At 30.4% G+C, this 21,110-nt stretch overlaps 1 protein-coding gene across 2 annotated transcripts in view; it reads right to left on the minus strand.

Moving 5' to 3' along the window:
• LOC726655 (carcinoembryonic antigen-related cell adhesion molecule 1-like) overlaps nt 1-21,110 on the minus strand; it is a 114,055-nt gene that overhangs the window by 11,288 nt on the left and 81,657 nt on the right. For both annotated transcript variants that reach the window (XM_026441157.1, XM_006557531.3), the window contains exon 2: nt 3,758-3,885. In XM_026441157.1, coding sequence (XP_026296942.1) covers nt 3,758-3,885 — 128 coding nt within the window. The remainder of the gene's footprint in view (nt 1-3,757; nt 3,886-21,110) is intronic.

Consider the following 21,110-nt stretch of genomic DNA (forward strand, 5'->3'; position numbering starts at 1 on the left):
TAATTTCCTGTTATTCTTTTTGATATTTATAAAAAGAAAATTGACATAGAAAGTCAGTTAATGAAATGTAATCAGATAAATAAATATCGTGTTCCGTCTATATAGAATATCTGCAAACATGAGATTCAAAATGAAATGTTTGACTCTGTTTGATCATTACAATTTCCTTTAATTTCATCATTGATTGTGGAAATAAATTTTGAATTAAAAAGAAAAATTTCAAGCATAAACAAAATTATATATACTATTGATTTTATACCAATGCAATTTTGTTGGAAATATAAAAAAAAATATAAAATTCTTTGATCTTTTTGATTTTGATCTTTTTTTCTTTCGTTTGAAACACGAATTAATTAAAATACGATTTATCTTAATTATCTTTTGTTATAATTTTTGCGAAATATATTTGTATACAGATGATGCATGCATAAAATTCAAATATATTTATTATTATTTTCAATATAACGATATTTATCATTATTTTCAACGTATCTAAGGGAAGATACATGTAGTGCAATTAATAAATAACAATAAGTTAACTAAAATAACTACAATTAAATTTAATTACAATTAAATAAAATAAAAATAAACAGAAAGTGTATTTGTTCACGTTCTCACTTTGAATATTTCAAACATATTGTCGATACTTATATATCAATTAGATAAATTATACATTAACAAAAAAATTATATCAACAAAACTTTATATTTTATTATTAAAAAAAATTTTAATTTATAACGAGACGATCAAATTTATTTTTTCTATTATATGATACAATTTACTCAATCACCGATCTATAACTTTTTTCCTAACTGTTATCACTTGAATTCCATTTCATAATTTCCTCCAATCAAGTTGAAAAAACGTAATACTCGTTCGAATTAATGAACACGTAGCGTTTGTTAGGTAGAAAAAAAAAAAAAAAAGAAAGAGAAAAAAAAAGGAAACTACTCACCGACAATACCATAGATACCGATCGGTGGCCAGAGAGAAAATAAACGTTAGACCTACACTCGAAAGATACATGAGACACGTCTGCTGCTCTCGTGCTCGAGTGAAAAGGCAACTGACAAATTGTTAAGTCAATTTAATTGCAACCAGCTCGGTCTTCTCTATTTACAAACGCAGATGTTCGCACACAGAGAAATCGAATAAGAGAGGGCAATACAGGGAGAGAAAGAGAGAGAGAAATGAATACAGGCGTACGTGTATACCGGATCCTCGATGCAGAGAGGACAAATCCGCAAGTACACGGTACAACCTGGTAGAAAACACACGTGGTGACACGTGGATGGAACATGGAGACGATGTATTCGAAATTCAATCGAAATCAAAGAGGAATCGTAAAGAGAGAGAGAGAGAGAGAGAACATTTATTGAACTGTAAGGGGAAACGAGTTTGGATGATTTCGTGGTTTGGAAAATGTTTCGCGGCATGAATCGATCGATCCCGACTTGACTTTATTATCCATGAATTGCATTTTAGCCAGCCTCGCCTCTCTAGGGACATTTCGTGTTCCCTTCTTTATCGGTTCGCACCCCTTCCAATGACGCGCGTTACGAAACATTTCTCGAAACTTCTCTCTCATGAATGCCATTACAGTCGAGGTATAAGCTGCGACTTTGACGTGGGTATCGTTTTGCTTTTTTTCCCCTTTAGTTTTGTCACAGCCCTGGTAAGATTTATGGCCTCTGTATCGAGAGAGGTCTATTGAAGGCGATTTGAAAAAGTTGAGGTAATTTTCTCGATTTATATCATGAATGTTTATCGTCATTCATGATATAATCGGGCAGGAGGTGATTTTTCGAAAGGAAAAATAAAATTTTTTTTTATTCGGGCCTTCGTTTTTTAAATAAATCAAAATCGAACATTTTTCAAGTAAAAGTGAAATTGGCCAATTCTTAATTGAAAACGAATAGATAGATGGTTATTCTATTTATGATAATAAATCAAAAATATAGAATAAAATATTATTGATTAAATCTTTGTTTTTGAGAAAATCGAGATTGAACGTTTACTATTAAAATATAATTGGGGAATTTTATAATATTTTGCATACATTTGGGTTTTTTAATCTCGAAAATATTGTGTATATCTGTGTTTCTTATTCTACAATAAAGAATTGAAATATTATTAAAAGATACAGTTGGCAATAATTAATATGATCTCAGAAATAAACCAAAAGATTCTATGTTATAGTTAGTCTAACTTTTCATTCTTCTAAAATTGAAAAAAGAAAAACAAAATAAAATAAAAGAAATAAGAACAAATTAAAAATAAGTAAATTTATATATTTAGATTATTTTAAAATTTATTTATCAAGTATCTGAGAGTATAGATCAGCGACACTTTGGAACTAGCATAAAGTTTCGCAAATTACTTTAGTCCCGGTTGTCTCATGAAAAGTTCAGACTGCTACGACGATAAGCTTAGCAGAATAGAATTCATCTTGAGGCTTGCTAAATATGTTCATAGTCGCGCTAGGGAATTCCAAGGCTGTTGGTCAGACTTAATGTTTCTAATGGTGTCTCCCATGCGCTATATTATTAGTCGCGTCGCTAGTGACAATTTACTAGATACTAACGTCACGAGTATCAAAATTTATAGATGTTTCGTTCGCTGAGGTGTTGCAGTTTATAGATATACTCTTTCGTATGAGGATAGTTGAATAAAAAAACGATATTTCTTGCAAGCACTAAAAGCTTAAGTGAAATCTTAATTGTGATTAATGTTTATGGAAGAAGGATATGATTTACGATAATTGTTTTGTCGGGGAAAAAAGCATCTGCAAAAATTTTCACTTTGCTGAAGATTATGATGAAGGAAAAGTGTGAAAGTGCAAAGAATACTTTGGTGAAATTTGCGTAAATATATTTAGATTCTGAGGACATGGATGAAAGTTGAATATGTGCAAACTTTGAAACATGGTTCATTATCTTGATGTTAAAATTTAATATTTAGAAAAAAAGAATTGGAATATTTAGAAATGTAGTAAATTTATCAATTAATAAAGTTATATGTTTAAGTTTTTTTTATTTTTAATTACAAATTATATAAGAGAATAATTGAAGAAGATTTGTAAACTTTATTAGTAAACATTAATCCATTTATATATAAAAAGGAATGAGGATATTAAATTTAAAATATTAAAAATTTTTATTTAAAAATTATTATCACTTAAAATATAAGTTAATAAAGTAGTTACAATATAATAATAATAAATATAATAATAATAAAGTAGTTAAATTTTTACAAAGACATTAATATAAAACATTAAATATTCAAATTATTTACAATTCCAAAAAGAAGTTATTGAATTATAAATTTACTAATTGATCCTTCATAAATTTTTTTGCTTCTCGAAATTTCTGAAACTAGTATCAATTGTTCATTTCTTGCATTCTATGTAAGTCAATAGAAGTTAACAGAAGTGGAAAAAAATTGTTCGAAATTGGAATGAGAAATGATTTCGACGTAATTTCATTCAAGCAGAAATTGAACATTCCCTTAATGTTTTTACAAAAGTGGCAAATGTAAATTTCGACAGCAATGACTCTTAACAAATATTTTTTCAATTATCGTACAAAGTTAATATGATATATTGATATAAATTGATATCTATATATAGAAAGTCTCCGTTTCTATTTTTATTTGTATCTATTTATGCTTATATAAATATTTTAATATTAGATATATTTTTTTTATCTTAACAAATAAAGAGCATATTTATCTTTTTAAATATTTCTTCGATACTTACGGCATCGTTATGATTCCAAAATATAAAGGCTGGAGGTTCTGGACTTAAGAGAACCACACAAGTCAAATTGATCGTGCTGCCTCGATTGATGTATAAATCTGGTGCGCCCAAAATTTCGGTTTTTGGTTCTGAAAAATATGAAGGAATAGATTGTTTGTTACTTAACATTACAAAATTCATTCGACATTTTGTTTAACTGTTATTATATAATTTTTACCAATATAATTTTTCAATTTTATTTAGTGTAGTATTTGTTGTTTCCTGAATCTCTTCAAAATGAGATAAGTGGGATATGGAATATGTAGAATATATTACAAATTTGATTATTAGAAGATAAAAAATATTGTATATAATATTGCAGAGTAAATTAAATAATCAATTAATTATAGAAGATAAGTAGTTGTATATGTATATATCATAAAGTAAATTAATTTAAATAATAAAATAATCATGTAATGTATAGTGTATTAGTTTTAAGAAAAATAAAGATATAATTGGATCACAATTTTGATCCAATCTCTTCTTACAATTGAAAATTTGAAGATAATCTGACTGAGCTTAATCTTCTACTACTGAACAAAAATGAGCCTTGTGCCCATGTTATAAAATAATGCTTATAAAATGCCATTTAAAATTAATAAAATCTTTTGTTTCATATCCATACTTATTTTTCTTATTTTTATTGTGAAATTTCATAATTCTATTATGAAGATAGAATAAAAGATACAAAAGTCACGGAAGAAATGAAGAGTAAAAAAGTTTTAATATAGAAAGTATAATTCTTTTAGAAAAATAAGAAATTAAATTGATTATGTCCTTTCGTAATGAAATAATATTTTCTCAGTATATCTATTGAAAATAAATGAAATAAATCGTCCATTGATGTTTCAACGATTTTTCTATTTTAAAACAAAGCATTATTACTTTTAAAAATAGAATAAAAGATTTTATAAATACTTGAGCTTTTGTCTATCAAAATTAATGTTTTATTCTCCAATTAGAGAACATTTGATATAAAATAAATAACACAATTTAAATAATTTTTCTGATTTCAAATATTGTATTCTTATTTTATACCATACTATAATTATAATTAATTCTATTTGCTGATATATTTTCTATTCTTTTTGCTTATCGATTATCATTGATTTCTTTATACGCGATTCTGAAAGAGCATTTTGAATCTGTTTATGCAAAGTATCAGTTTTTGATTGTGCTTTGAAAAGGAATTGCCTAGTGTGATTGGAGGAAGTGTGACGACGATAATACAGGATAGAGAAAGATTGAGAAAGAAGAAAAGGAAAGCTAAACCGATGAAAGATTGGATATTAGAGAAGAAAAGAGAGAGAGAGAGAGAGAAGGGTCAACAAAGATGTAGATGGAGAGAGAATTTTGGCCGAAGTAAACGAATCTGTACGGTTATGTAAAGGGCAACATGCGTGTATACATGTGCTACGGCGTATGTTGCAGGAGAAAGAGATAGGAAGCTGAAGAGAGGTCACCGAGTATAGATCGATGTGAATATTTTCCGGACGGCCTCTTCGTCGAGGATTGACCGAAATAACCGAGCACCGTACTTTACGGCTTTGTGCAGCAGATGATACCAAAGACGACGGTTATATCCCTGACGATAACCTTTCGTTCTGCTTTCTTTCCTCGATCGTTTGATATCGTGTTCCACCAATTCTTTTTTGAATAATTCGTTCTTCACCTTTGTTTTTTCGTCTTTGTATTCCTTTGATCCATCATGATTTTAAATTATTATGTATTTTCTTATATATTGTTATAAGAAAGAATAGAATTTTATTACGTCCATGTCTATAAAATACTCTTTTTGAAAAAATTAAGTAGCTTGTTTATTCTTAGAAAAATTTTTAGAAATGATTTTGTGAAATAGAGTTGTATTATCTTATATAGATAATAAAGAACTAATTGTTTTAGAATATTTTTACTATTGATTTAGTTTTTCTAGAAATATTGAAAGGAAGAAGAAAGATGGGTAATAAAAATAATGATTCAATGGAAATTTTTTTTTCTGAAATGTTTTAAAAATGTCCTTTTTGAAACACATCAAACAGTTTTGGACCATTATTTTTCCTATTCTGAAGAGATTCTGGCATTGTTCTTCAAACATGTCTCCTAGGTCTCGTGTACGTGACTTGGTAATTTCCTCTTTCTTAAATAGACCCTCCATCCGGATGTGCTGCTTCGTTGAATTATCCTCCAGGGGAAAGGATCGCTTGGGATTCAGTAATTGCAATCGCTTTGTTTGTAGGAACATTTTCATGTTAAACGTTTTGAATGTTGTTTTGTTATGTTATTTTCTTGAAAAAACAATAAGCGAAACACAACGAAATTTCATTTATTGCGATTACAATTGACATATGAACAATTGAATCCTGTTTTTCAGCAAGAAAAAAATTGGATAGAATCGAAACTTTGAATAAGAATTTCACAATTTTCTTTAATTTCTGTCCTCCTTTTTCTAATCTTTTTTTAACTATTATCTGATTCCTTTTAATATTTTTATATCTCCACCAAACATATTTTCCATCTAAATTTTAAAACCGTTTACACGAATGCATTTATTATGAATACTGTATTTTGAAATAAATTGTTTTTTTTTCTGTGTATAAAATTTTATTCTATGATTTCATATTTTAAGCAGAAATGTTCAAACTTTTGTTCGATTTTGTATGTGATCGAACAAAATCTGGGTTATAGCAAAGGTTGAACAAATTCATCGTGATTTAAGGGTATGCTTTTGAATTGAACATTGTTCGGGATTGCACGTAGTTTTTATTATCAAGAGATTCGTTCGTTTCTCCAATCTGCTTTGTCATCGTTTAAACTCTCGTATTGTAAAAGGGAATCGAGAATACCCGCTTAGATCGAAACGCATGGAAGTTATTCGTATTTCGAAATGGAACGAGTGAAAATATGGAATATTATATTTTTGCTATAATGTTGTTTTATTAAGATGATTTAATAATTACTTTACTTGATTATCCATACGAATTATATCAAAATTAAGAAATTTTGTTTAAAGTATGCTTAAATACGATGGTAAATTAATCTCTATAATACATTATTATTAAAATATTTAATTTAATAAAAATAAAAGTATTTATGTTCTAATAATCAATGATCATCTAAAAATTACTTTAAATTTTTAATATATAAAGTTAAAAATAGTTTTTTGAATCTATATAATTAATTTTAATTCTTTTCATATAAAAGATTTAATTACTAAGATATTGATATTTATTTGAGAAGAAGATTAAACCAAAAATTGATTTAAACAAATATAAAAAAAAAAGACTCGAACAAAGTTAAAAATGGTTTTTTGAATCTATATAATTAATTTTAATTCTTTTCATATAAAAGATTTAATCAACAAAGATATCATCATTTATTTAATATAATATTCCATCAACGCTCCCAACATTGATATTTATTTGAGAAGAAGATTGTCGAAGGATTGGCCAAAAATTGATTTAAACAAATATAAAAGAAAAAAAAAAACTCGAACAATCTTAATTATTTACCTCGATTCCCAGAAAATCGATCCCGAAACCTTTCTCCAAAATCCTCTCGACCGTCTACAATTATTATTCCACTCCATCCATGTAGAATTTCTCAATTATTCTTCATTATCGAGCCTCGAGTTTGGATTCGAGAAAGAATGAAAAAAAAAAAAAAAGAAGAGGAAAGCAAAAAGGAAAAAAATTAAAAAAAGTGCTTTTTTCCTAACCCGTTCTTGCCCCCCACCTATTTCTCCCTGACTGATTCTCATTCTCTCCCTCCCCGTCCCGCTTGATTCGCGTCCCATTTCGGTTACAGATCCTCCTCCTCCTCCTCCCCCCCCCCCCCCTCTTTCTCATTTTTGCCGGGCATTTCCTCTACGAGATCGCTCATCGAGGGCATGGCGGAAGCCGGCCACAGGCGCCTATGGCTCGATCGATATCAGGAATATATACGCGAACCGCTTTAACCTGGGTTAACCGCAGATGAAAGCTGAGCCGGGGGTGGACGGCGACGCCGTCCGCGCGGACTGAAATCACGTATTGGCTCTCGAATACGGTTCGAGCCTTCGTACTTTCCCCGAAAGGTGTACTCATCCCCTTCAGATTCTAATTAGTGGTCCCGAGTGCTTTCAGCGGAGAGGGGGGAAGTTCACGACTATAAACGACTCTGATCTGTCCCTTAACTCGTTAGAGAGAACAGAAACGTGGAGGAGCTTATTGGATACCGGCGAGATATCCGGTCTGTCAAAGGATTTTTGGCAAGGAATTATTATTCGTCTCTCTCTTGGTTGACATGCTTAAACGAAGAGTGTGGAAAGATATTCAATGATTTTGATAACAATTTCAATGACGTGTGCCGATGTTTATTTAATAAATTTATATTTTGAAGAGTGTAGCGTTGAATTGCCATTGTTTGCGCTTCATCGATGGTATATTAATCTTTTCGTGAATAACTGAATAATCTGGTAATAATACAGCGGCGTTGAATCGTATATCGATATTGGCGATACGAAATATGGAATATTGCTCCTTTCGTGAAGGATCGTGATGGTTAAAATTTTGGTTCCAGGCCACTGTGTGTTCAATCTATTTGAAATGGTATTTGATATAATGATAATACGCAGGAAATGTATTTCAAATGATTCCAATAATTGTAGATCTGCAAAACACTGCAACTATAACGATAAGGTTCATTAAAAACGTTTCACCGAAATTTCTTTAAATTTTGAGATATACAACCTTTAATACCAATTATACCTATCATACAATTAGTCTATCGTGTAATATCAATCACACTATAATACAACATCAACATTAAATATTAAAGATAATTAAAATCCCTTTCTTTTTTAAAACGAATCCTTTAAATACACTTAACAAAACGAATAAAATTTTAATCACAACGCATCTCCAATCAGAATATAATTGTTATCCACGCGCAAACAGCAATTGTCCGTTAATGGATCGGTCGTTTCCGGATTAATTTCGTCGAGTAAACGGAATTAAAAGGAGGAGGGACGGCCTCGAATCGTAGAATTCGATGCTCGGCCCGATCTCTCGTATCGGCTCGTCCCCGAGTATCGCACGCTTTTGTACTTACGGATGCTATTTGTCGAGGAGTCCACAAAGCGTGCTTGCACGCTTCGTTGTTGACACTCGACCTAAATAAAGCACCGTCCACGCGAAACCTGTATACCTGTATATAGATCCCCCGTTCCGCGCGAACACGCTTTCTCGTGGGGGCGGTCCACGATAGACGGAGGGGGTGGGATAAGCGCGGAAGAAGGGAGAAAGAGGGATCGAATCGTAGCAATTGACGATTGTCCCATGGAACCGGACGGTAAATTGCGTTAGACGATTCTCCTACGATGTACATGCCCGCCTCGAATACGGCCATTCGTTCAGAATAGTAGGTAATTTCGAACGAAATAGAAACTCGAGCTGGATGTGTGTGTATATATATATATATATATGTGTGGTAGATAGGGTAGATACGAAATATGGCGTTCATTCGCCAAATAAGGGATGCAATCACTGGCGAAAGAAGGTTTTCGGCGGGATCCAATCGTACACTTGCGTCGAGTACTTGTAAATCTGATCGGTTATCTTTTTTGAGACGTCGTTGTTTTATAGTTTTATGGAATCGAAACGAAATTTTCGGGTTATTTTTGTAATAGGCGATTAAAATGTTATCTTAAATCTTTGTTCGATTAGTTTTGAATTTAACTGCATCACAAATTAAAATTAAATAAAAATAATAAGTAATTATTAATTTCGTTTTATTCGATAAATTTTTCATCATTTTTCTCTTTATTTTAGCTTTTTGTTTTAATTAATTAATAATGTATTACGTTAATAATTCGTATTTTTTTTATAATTATACGAAAGAGACGTACAATGAAATATTAAATTTAAGTATTAATTTTGTACAAAGGCGCGCCGTGTCTTCGTTTAATCGTTAACATTAAATTAATTTCACATGATAAATTAATATCGAATCCGTTCGAGCCGGCGATGTTATATTTGTAAATAATCATGTAAATAATTTACCGTATAATTAATTGAACTAATTAATTTCGCAATATCCTATCTTTTATCTCGTTCCCCGCATATTTTCGTTTTCACTACTATCCGTTTAGCGCGATTATTTTGATTTATTATTTCGAATTATCTTATTATTAACTTATTATTACAATCAAGGCGATCTCGCTCGGTCAATTTATTTTTCGAAAAATAACTTTTCAACTGCTGATTATTATACCGCGATAAACTTTATTTCGCAACAGAGATCGCAAAATAATATTGAATCAAAATAATATCAATACACAATAATAAATATTCCCAGATATTAATTCCTCTACGAACCTTATCGCGACATCCATTTATTAAATCGTTTCATTTTCGTTTCGACTATGATTCAATGCTCAATTTCCCTCTTATTTCTTTTTTTTAAAATTATTATTTTTCGAAAAACACTCCAAAATCGTCGATTAAAATCTATTTAAATTACCGATAAATCTATCTCTCTCCTCCCCTCATCTCTCCATCTATCCCAAAAATTCTTGCAAAACGAAAAAAAAAAAAAAAAGAAGAGAAGAAAAATACGTACAACTCTAACAATTGGAAGGAGAAATTTACAGTACGAGTCACGAGTTCCCGAAACAAGATTCGAAACCCTATCGAACTCGATTGTTAGAAGAACAAGGGGGTTCGTGCTCGTTCGGCTACGTCTAACACGAAAACTTCCTCCCTCACGACTCGATTCATCGGGAGAAATCACTTTAAAATACTTTCCACGGTGGTATCCACGGAGAAGAAGAGGGGGGGGGGAGAGGGGGCGCAAAGGAAGAAACACTCACGACGACGACGACTCGAATAAAATTTATTACACTCGGGGAAGAATATATATTCGGCGCATGACTGTCGAGGATCTTATCTCCTTCCGTGCACAACTCAGCCTCGATAAAAGTGGGTCAGTGAGATTTCCCTTCTACTTCTGCTCAAAGATCGTGGAGCGGAATGGTGGAAAAACGGGGCAAAAAACGGGCGGATGCAAATCGTTCCTCCTCCTCTTCTTCCTCCTCTTCCTCCTCCTCCGCTTCCGTTCGAGTGGCATCGCTAAACTGACAAATCAGTTCACGTAGCCGTCAGTTTACATTCGAGAATTGTGAGGGAGCACGGTTGGTGGCACGGTGGAAACAGCACCGAAAAGAATGATTTCTCGTCGGTTGGCCGGCCTGTCGCGCCAACCGAATGTAAACCGGATGGCTTCCGGTTTCTCTCTTCCACTTTGTTTACATTTGCGTCCTCGTGGCCGAAAAATTTCTACCAACTCGGCCTTTCCCTGCCATTTATCTCTCTTCCTGTGCTCTTTATCGATCGATCCATCGATTTTCATTTCAAATTTTTATCGTGATCGTAGAATTTCTTCGTATTCTGATTCAATGATCATGTTCTCTGATAGAATTTATTCGATTATATTATTATTGAATTACATTTTGAAATTGTTAATTGTTTGAAGGTTGGTCCAAGAATAAATTACATAAATGTTAAGAAATTATTACGTTTGAAATACAATGTATTTTTCTTGTCCTTTTTACAATTAATTTATTATAAAGATTTATTTTAAATTCTAAAATATTAAATTAGTTGATCAATTCATTGTTATATGGCGAATATTGATATATTTTTTTTGTATTGTAAGAACTTTATAATCGCTGTGATTTGTTCATAATAAAGTAGAAAAAAATATCGTTTAAGATGCACATATTTATATACATATTTTCCATTCTCGATTAAAATTTAAATAAATAATGAATTCATAATAATTTGATCATCCACTGTGCACGTTTAATATTAATAAGTTTTATCAATGAGGATAAAAACGAGTTTATTTATTGTAACAGAGTCGAACAGAGTCAAATGATAACAACAACAGAAAAAATTAAATATCATCATAAAAACTTTGTGAAATAATAATAATAATAATAATAATAATCTGGGACAAATGAAAATATTTCAACCGATCCGTTAACAATGAAAACATTTGAGATATTCTTATCGTAATAAGATTATAGAAATTTATACGTAAACATCGTATTTTCATTAGAGATATATATTTCATCGAAAAAACTCGTAGAATCACGATAAAGATCACGATAAAAAACGTATAATACGTTTTAACGAGAAAATATATATAATTATTTTTGAACATATCTATCACGTTGTATCCTTTCATTCTCAAGATTCTCGCGTTCTACGATTCAAAAGTTTCAATTTTTCATACTCCTTTCGCCATCCAACGCTATAACACGAACGTTTCAACGAGGGAGGAGAACGTTGAATTTCATTTGGCGAAAAAGTATTTCGTAGCCAAAGATGTTTGACTCCGATAAATATTATGATTGCAAACTCGACAAACTTTCCAGCTTCGCTTTGGATCGGATAAGACCCCCTCCCCCCCCTTAAAAGAAGAATACTACAGAAACAGATTTCTGTAGTACTGGTATTGGTTCTCTTGCGAATCGAATATGAGAAGGGGAGGGAAGCGGTTAAAGAACTTTTCCAACTTTTTTATACGCCAGCTTTTTCCGTTTATGCGTGTCATTTGCACCGGTCCGCTCTTCTTCTTTTTTTTTTTTTTTTCTCTCCTCTCCTCTCCCCTTCCCCCGTTCGTTATCAAAAACAGCGAGCGCAGCGACGACAAAGAAAACAAATTTCGTTTTTCCGTAGAAAAATCGAGGCCAGAGATGGAATGGCTCGATACGGGTTCCCGATCAACCGCTGGAAAGTATCGATTTTACGATTGGACAACGGTCGATACCTCGAATGTGTAAACGTGAATTAGTTTTATAAAGTTTGATTTGCATCGTAATTCTTCCCTTTCCCCCCCCCCCCCCCCATTATACACTATCTTTCGTTCTGTGCGATACTGGGAAATTTTTAATTAAACTAATTTACTATTAAAGTTTCGAACGAAGAAGCTTTTTTTGTTCTAGAGAAAGCAATATGTACAGGACGTTTCAAAATGTGAGGTGAATCGAGGATTTAAATATTCAATAGTAAGATTATTGTAAATTGCTTTTAATATTTACTTTTTAAAAATTGGTGATAAATTAATATAAAAATATATATCAGAAATAATGTTAATGCAACGAATAAGCTTGGTTTTTTTTTCTAGAGAAAGCAATATGTACAGGACATTTCAAAATGTGAGGTGAATCAAGGATTTAAATATTCAATAGTAAGATTATTGTAAATTGTTTTTAATATTTACTTTTTAAAAATTGGTGATAAATTAATATAAAAATATATATCAGAAATAATATCAATGGAACGAATACTTTTTTTTTATCTTTTGTTTCTTATAATAAATATAATAAATAAAATGTAAGTTTTTCTGATCTTTAAATAAGATCAAACATAATATTTGAATTATATTTATTTAACGGATAAGGGAAAATTTTATTATTAAATTAAAGAAATAAGTGAATAAAAATTTTATTATTATTGCTTTAATTGTTATATTGAAATTGATTTTGCGATTATGAAATTAATTTTCTATGTTATTAAATTTAATCATATCAATTATTTCTTATATTTAAAATCGTTTGCATCAAATTTCGTATCACGAAAATAAATGCTAATAATTTTTTAATATGACAGCTATTCATAGTTCCTTAAGGATTTTTCTTTAAAAGTTTCGTGCGTGTCTTGTTATTTGGTAACCAAATCCACGAGAGCTTGTTACTTCTTGTCTATTCTTATTTCTTTTAACTTCATCTTCATTTCCCTTCAATACATCTTTTCAAAGTTGAATATTTTCATTTTCCTTTTTCAATAACCTTTTCCTTTTCTTTCTTTTCTCATCATTATCCCTTCTTCTTCCATCTTAAAATACTAATTACATCCCTGTCTAAAATTCTAAGTCTTCAGAAAATGGAATCAATCAGATTAGCTTCCGAATAATAGCTCTCATCACCATCCATCCATCTAGCTGAGCCATTAATTGACAAGATATATTATTTAATCAATTTTCTTCTTTCTTAAAGTATTCACCAATTATATAAACTCTGTTTGTAGCTCGAAAATTCTAAAAGTTCCTCGAGAAAGTGAAGTTGACCAGATTGGCGATGACTTGGATGTCTCGAGCTCGATCTTGAAGTCGTTGTGGCAAGTTGGGTTTTTATCACAAAACCTTTCACGATTTATCCCGCATTGCTCGCGCGCCCATTCATATCTCGTCCAACTTCTTATTAGTTTCCCGGTGAAATTTATCACGTCCTCCTCCTCGAAGCTACCTCCCCCTCCACTTGTTCGATTTTCGAAAACACGAAAACAAGTGGAAGAAATTCCAGACACCAACTTTTGATCTCTGATATTAACTTTATTCGTATATCGTAAATCGTGAAAACGTTTCCCGCCCGGGGAAAATATTTGCCCCAGCTTTTTTTCGACTTTTGCCGCGGGGCAAAAAGGGAGGGCCCTTTTCCTCGACGCCGTTGGAATTTTACACGCTGTGTGTAAAATTTACACGCGGCTTTGCGCGGGTCCAACGTTTCCACTTCTTGATTTTTAAGCTGGAAAGTACACTGGGGCATGAATAATTGATACATTGCGTGTCGAGAAAATGTTATGTCGTACGTGATATTAGTTGTTTTCATATTGGTTGGATTGAATGTGAAATTATTATTTCGATTGGTGATGAATTTTGTATATATTAGAGATATTATGTAGTAATTGTTCGTAGGAAATTCATCTAAATTGATGATTTTGATTCGAATGAAAAAGTATTTTTTTAATTAATAACAAAATTTAAAAAGGTGAAATCAATCTTCAAAGTTCCAGCATCTTTTCGCGCTTTTGAACGCAATTTTTTTCTGAGAAATTATTTTCACGATGGAATGTTTAAGTAAAAATTAAATATCTGTTATACAAGAAGTGAAATATTAGAAGCAATATGGTTTGATAATTGTGCTATAACGAAAACAATAATATATTGTGGGAAAACTTCAAACGTTTTATTGTTTGCATTTCGGGTAAATGAAAACAAGAAATATTTCACATTTACATTATTACATCGTGGATTTATTGTTGAAAAGTTTGGTGAATAAACATACGAATAATTTCCAAATATATACAATGAAATGTCGATTATTATGTATGTGTTTCGATAACTGACTTTTCGAATAATCGATTTGAAAGAACTAAATTTGGGAAAACATCAGAGAACGTCAAATCTCGATGTTTATTACGTGAAAATGTATGAGTATTTTCAGAAATTGTCAAATTTTTTAATTCGAAGCAAATATTTCTATCGTATTTATTTATTTCTTTTGTTAGAACAAGTTGTAACAATTTCAATTTAAGATTTCGATTTAATTCCAGTTTGAGTAATCGTAAATTTTCTAATTTTATTTTTTTAATATGAAATTTGATAATCATTTCTCTTAGACAGTGAAAAACACTATACAAAACTATACAAAATTATCGAAAAAACAATATTTGGAACAGATAAACTTATCTCATAGTTAGATGAAAAATAATTAAATATGAAATGCTATTTCATTTTTGAATACTATTCCTGCAATAAATAAGAAATTTTTATGGACATTCAATCACATATTCTCAATTTCAGAACAGTTTCAAATTTCTAATAAATTTCTAATAAATATTGTGAATAATTTTCAATATTGAAAATAACATTAAAAAGAGATATAGAATATTTTTATAAAAAACAAACAATAAATTGTTTTACTTTATGCATTGCAATACTTTGATTCTGGTATCACATTTGATATAAAATTAAATATTTAAATAAAAAATATTTGCAATAGTACACATGTACCAAACTTTGCACCAACATTCACTGTGTTCAGAATTTACATATAAATACTTCTTTGAATTATTTTTTCTTCTTTATATTGAAAGAAGATTCTAATATAATAAATAAATCATAAAGGAAAAAATGTTTCATTATTCAATGTCTATATTTCACAAAGTTGGAAATACGATATTTTCTTATTAAAATAAACATACAAGTATAAAAATGAAACAAATAAAAATTCGATAAAATGACAGATTGCCATTTACTCGACTGACACAATTCATTATCGAGTTTATAATCGTTCTACCAATACTACAAACTTTCCTTTAACCAACTAATAAATTCTGATCAATATTTTCAACATCCTATTTGTACCTATTATCATAAAATTCAATTTTTGATGATCAATGATAGATCCTTGACCCTTTCTTATCATATCTGCTATTATAGATATAGATTTTTCCCATGAAAAGTTCTCAAATAAAAGGTGCCAATCTCTTTCGACGCCATTAGAAAGAAAGATTTTACTTAGAAATACACCCGCGCTATGCGGTCGTTTCGAAAGACGATTTGCTTCTCACCGTTTCCAGGTTGGATACGAGCATCCAACGCGCTTTCAAGGCGATGTATCCCCACGGTCGACAGTTTTTCGCTCGGATGACCAGAATTTTCAGCGCAGAGGGACACATCCCAGACGCTCCGCGGAGCGCGAACGATCGCGATGAAACGAAATTATACTGTATGGCCGATATTCTCGACCGTGTACCATTGAAGCGTGGTGAGTAAAAATAAAAATTTTTCCCCCCCTACCTTTCCCGTTCAATGCCTGTAATTGTGCCAAAAATAATGACTAAACTTTGTTTTGGTAAGAACAAAATTTGGAACCAATTTCGTAATAGATTATTCATGCTTTTGTTGAAACAAATATATTCGTTTTCTTTTGCTTTACATATTCAAATTATGATCTAATTTATTAGGAGAAATTTTTGCAAATGAAATATTTATAAAATCTTGGTTTGAAAAGTTTAGATTGTGAAATAATTAATTTTATATTTTTATAATAGTTCATTTCAATATTTTCATTATCTTGTCAAAAATGAAAAAATATTGCAATATTTATTTTTCTTTGTGTGAATTGTTGAAAAATTCTTTTCTAAAATAAGATTTTTGCTTATATTGTTTCTGCTAATTGCACTATAAAGTTGTGAAAAGAGAAAGTACATGAAATAACTTGTTATTGATCTTATAGATCCATTTAAGGAAAGAATATTTAACAAATTTTCTATCATATATGCACAATTTTTTCGCCTTTTAAAGATTTACAATAGTGAATAACCATTTCCAGGAGCCATGTTAAATTTTTCCAAAGCTTTTCCAAAGCTTAATTATCCAGGAAATTAAGAAATTTAGAATTTCAAAGTGCTGTTGTTCTAAATTCATAGTAATGTTTTTTTTTTTTTGGAAATAAAACGTGCGTCCATTTGTTAAAAGCATCATCATTTTCTTCTGTCTCATGGTTACTTCACATTCTTATCATTCGACTCTTTTCTCTCCACACGTTTCCTGCATTCGTTCTCTTATGCTCGTGGCTGCCTCCTCCTTCAACGCCCTTCTCTGGTGGTTGTACATTTTGCCTCTCGAAGAAAGGTATGACGCAAAGTTTATCGTAAAAGTTTTCCGTAAGTTTCTCGTCGAATGAACCCTCGTTCACCAAGCTTCGAAACCCAAAGCATCTTTTGATCTCCGACCAGTGTTGAGCGTTTTAGACACTATAATATACTGAACCGATTTTTTGCAAGTTGCCAAGTTTAGCCGCTACGATTTTTATGGCAAGATTGTTCCAAAAATTCCAATAAATCATCAGTTCTCTAACCTTTCATAAGAATTTTCGGGGAAAATATTCTTTGGAAAGAGTGGAAGTAAAATAAAGTAGCGATGTTATGATTTATTTTGTCAGCCAAATGAAAGTAGGGAAAGTTGTTCTATTAATCTAATCTAATGTACTTTTTTTCTAATCATTTTACAGAAAGAATTTTCCCTCTGCTTTTCGTACACATTTTATGGAGATGAATTATGGAGATAAACTTTTATAATATAGGAATATTAATTATTATAACAAATTAATTTATAATTGAATATTTTCATTATGTCAATGGATATACAAGAATTAAAGTTTTTATAAAGTTGGATTTAATTGATTGAATTTAGAGAATTATTATTAATTAAAGTTAAATATCAAGCAATGTTATTTTGCAATTTTCCATGATGATCAAATAAAATGAGAATATGTAATAAGGTATATTGTATTGAATTTTATTTTTTTATTAATATTTCAATTAAGAACAAGTTTAATTTTAAATTTTCTTAACGAGAATAAAAAATTTGAAGCAACTTGTTTCTTTGGCGTTACAATATTGCAGTAGTGGAAAAGTTTAGTGGTAGTATTTTTCTTTTAATTTTCACAATTTCATTTTTAATTATCTACTTTCTTAATTTAATATACGTAAATGTATTATTTCCCATTTTATTAAGATTTTGTTTTCTCTTTTTTACATTTCTATTACTTAAACATTTTGAATATTTTATTTTGATAAAGTATAAAGTACGACAATAATATTTTGATAATAATTTTAAGTTGTAATATTATAATAGTATTATATATTTATTACATTGATAACAATATTGTTTCTTTGTTGAAATTTATTATTACTATAACTTAAAAGTATTTAATTAAAATATGCAAAAAGTTTTTTTTTTATATCATAAAATATTCTATTCATTATTAAAAAAATTAATTAAAAAGAATATTTGCTTTACCTAATATAAGAAGTATATATCTTAGTATTCGATACTACGATATTATTATCAATTATCGAGCAGCAAGATTCATTCTGTACGTTTTTACAAATTTACAAACAACAAAATTTAAAAAACAAAGGAAAAAGAGAGAAATAAATACGAAAGAAAATTGAATCTTCGATAAAATTCGACAAAAGCAATCCATTTCAATGGAACCGTAATAAGGAAGAAATATATCCACTTCCAAGTGTCCGATATTTTCCCTAAAATCGTATCGTAAGAGGCCACGATAAAAAGTAACAGAGGATCACGTTCCAGAGATAGGCTTTCTCTTGAGTCAAAAGCCCTCGGCGTCGCATATGGAAATAGAAGGATCCCCTATATACCGAGGGCAGTTATATTTCAGGAAATTGAAATTTGCTCGTCCTGCTTTTATCGAATCAGGAGATTGAACGTAGCCTCGATTTTGAACGGGGCAGATATGTAATCCTTGCAGAAAAATATACTCGAAGACTTTGGTGTTGCGTTAGAAATTCCCTTTGTAAAATCATAAATATTTTTTGTACAAACAATTTTTTCCAACGATTTCATTTTTCCATCCGAGCGTCTGAGTATTCGTTCGTTAGGATATCAGCATATACGATGTGTTGAGATTTAATCGTCAATAAAGTACGATTCAAATTTTTCATCTTGTTGAAAATTTCATAAGTCTCAAATTATTCGATCAACGCGAAGAACAAATATTTTATCTATTTTTCTTCAATTTCTTTTCTCTATCGGATGATGATTTTATCGATTTTCAATCCCTTCTTTGAGACAATATCGAGATGGAAATCTCAGTTTGAGATTGGAACCAATTAGAGGCGATTTATTAAAATTATTATGATCTTGGATAAAGTTCTACGAGTGGCTACGAACGGCGTGTTTACTTTAACCAGTTTTTTATAATAATAACTTTTATTGGAATTTTCTTCTCTTGAAAATCATGAATATAATATAAGCTAATTCGCCTGATTTCCATATCTTAAATAAGTTTTAAGTTATGAATTTAAAATTGTTCCATTTAAAAATTTATTAAATAGAAATATTGCATGATTTCAAGGAATCAAGTAGTTTTATCAGTTTTATTATTAGTAACTAATAATAAAATATCACGTTAAATTTAGGATACAAATATAAAATATTTACTGACAAAAATTAAGAAACAAATCATTTGTTCAAATTTATTCATATTTAAGACATCCATTTATGTGTGCATATTGAAAAGAAAAATTATTTATGCTTAATTAAAAATTATGTTCTTACATTAATTCCAACATATTCATCTCATATCAAAGAGATTCACAAATTAATAAGTTTGTTTCCTAATTTTTGCCAATAAATATAGATCAATGTTCATTTCTCTTGAAATTTAATAACAATTTGTCTTTCATGATAAAAAAGAAGAGAAAGAAAATATAAAGAAACTTTTGAAATTCCTCTATGTACAAGAAAAGATTATATATCTCATTTGCTTTTTTGAAACTATACCTTGTCTATACTCCTTTTGTATCTAACAATTTTTCATTAGACACAGCACAATTTAAAAGCCATTCGAACACGAGTCACGTGAATCACCCTACGTACAGAATTCTTTATATATATATTAAATAGAGAGGCGCATCTTTTCGCCAATTTCTCTCTCGAACAATGTTGTCCCGATAGAGTGCATAAAGCAAACAAAAGGATAAATAGAGAGAGATGGGGGAGAGGAGGGAAGAGAAAAGGAAAGAATTAGACATTTACCTTTTCCTTCTGCGATACATACACACAGAAGTTCAATCAAAAGTAAACGAAAAGGAAAAGGGTATATTGTTGGCTTGCTCTGCACAGCCTTTTTCCAGTTTTAAAACGACGTACTCTTTGAGCCTCGTATATACGACATGTATAGAGAGACGTCTCTGTCGTAAAATCCCCGAAGGGCAGTTACGTGGGTGCATACCTAATCAGAGAGACGTCCTGCGGAATGCTTGAAAGCATGGAGCCACGTGATTCTTCCCATCTCGTGCCAAGATATTCGCGTACTTTTGTTAGGAACGCTCCTAAAGGACAGCGCAAACTGTCATTCCGTGCTGCGGACCCACCCCCCCCCCCGCAATTCGCTACGAGAGGAAATGGGAAAGCTCTTCTGTTGCTCCAAAGTATTATTTTTCCATGCACAAGAGCATTCGTCTGTATCGATTCAAAGCTTGCGCTTTGTTCGTTTGAAAACGGCTTATTTCTCGATGGAAAATTAATTCTCGCAAAGGAAACGATCGTGTACACTTGACTCACTGTGGTTTACGATATGAGATGGCAGTTCGATGAACTTTTGATTCTTAATTATTCCAAGATGTTGGAAGTGTTGATATCAAACACGAGTGTGAAATATATATGTATAGTATAGATTGTGATAGTAAAAATTGTTGCAAAGAATTTTTATAGTTTATTCAATTAATATTGATGCATAGAGTTTTATCTGTCGTTCAAATAAAATATTTTGTATTTTCAGAATTTTATAGTTGGCAAATTTTTTACTAAATATTTAGTTATTCATGGATATTGATGCCATATATTCACACTTCGTATTTCTTTTTTTTCTTTTTTTTATAGTTTTCATATAAATAAACCAATATTTGTGATATTTTGGATTTTGATTTTTTAAAATACAGAATGTTTCGTT

The sequence above is a fragment of the Apis mellifera genome, linkage group LG6 (assembly GCF_003254395.2).
Source record: "Apis mellifera strain DH4 linkage group LG6, Amel_HAv3.1, whole genome shotgun sequence".
In the NCBI taxonomy this organism is placed as follows: Eukaryota; Metazoa; Arthropoda; class Insecta; order Hymenoptera; family Apidae; genus Apis; species Apis mellifera.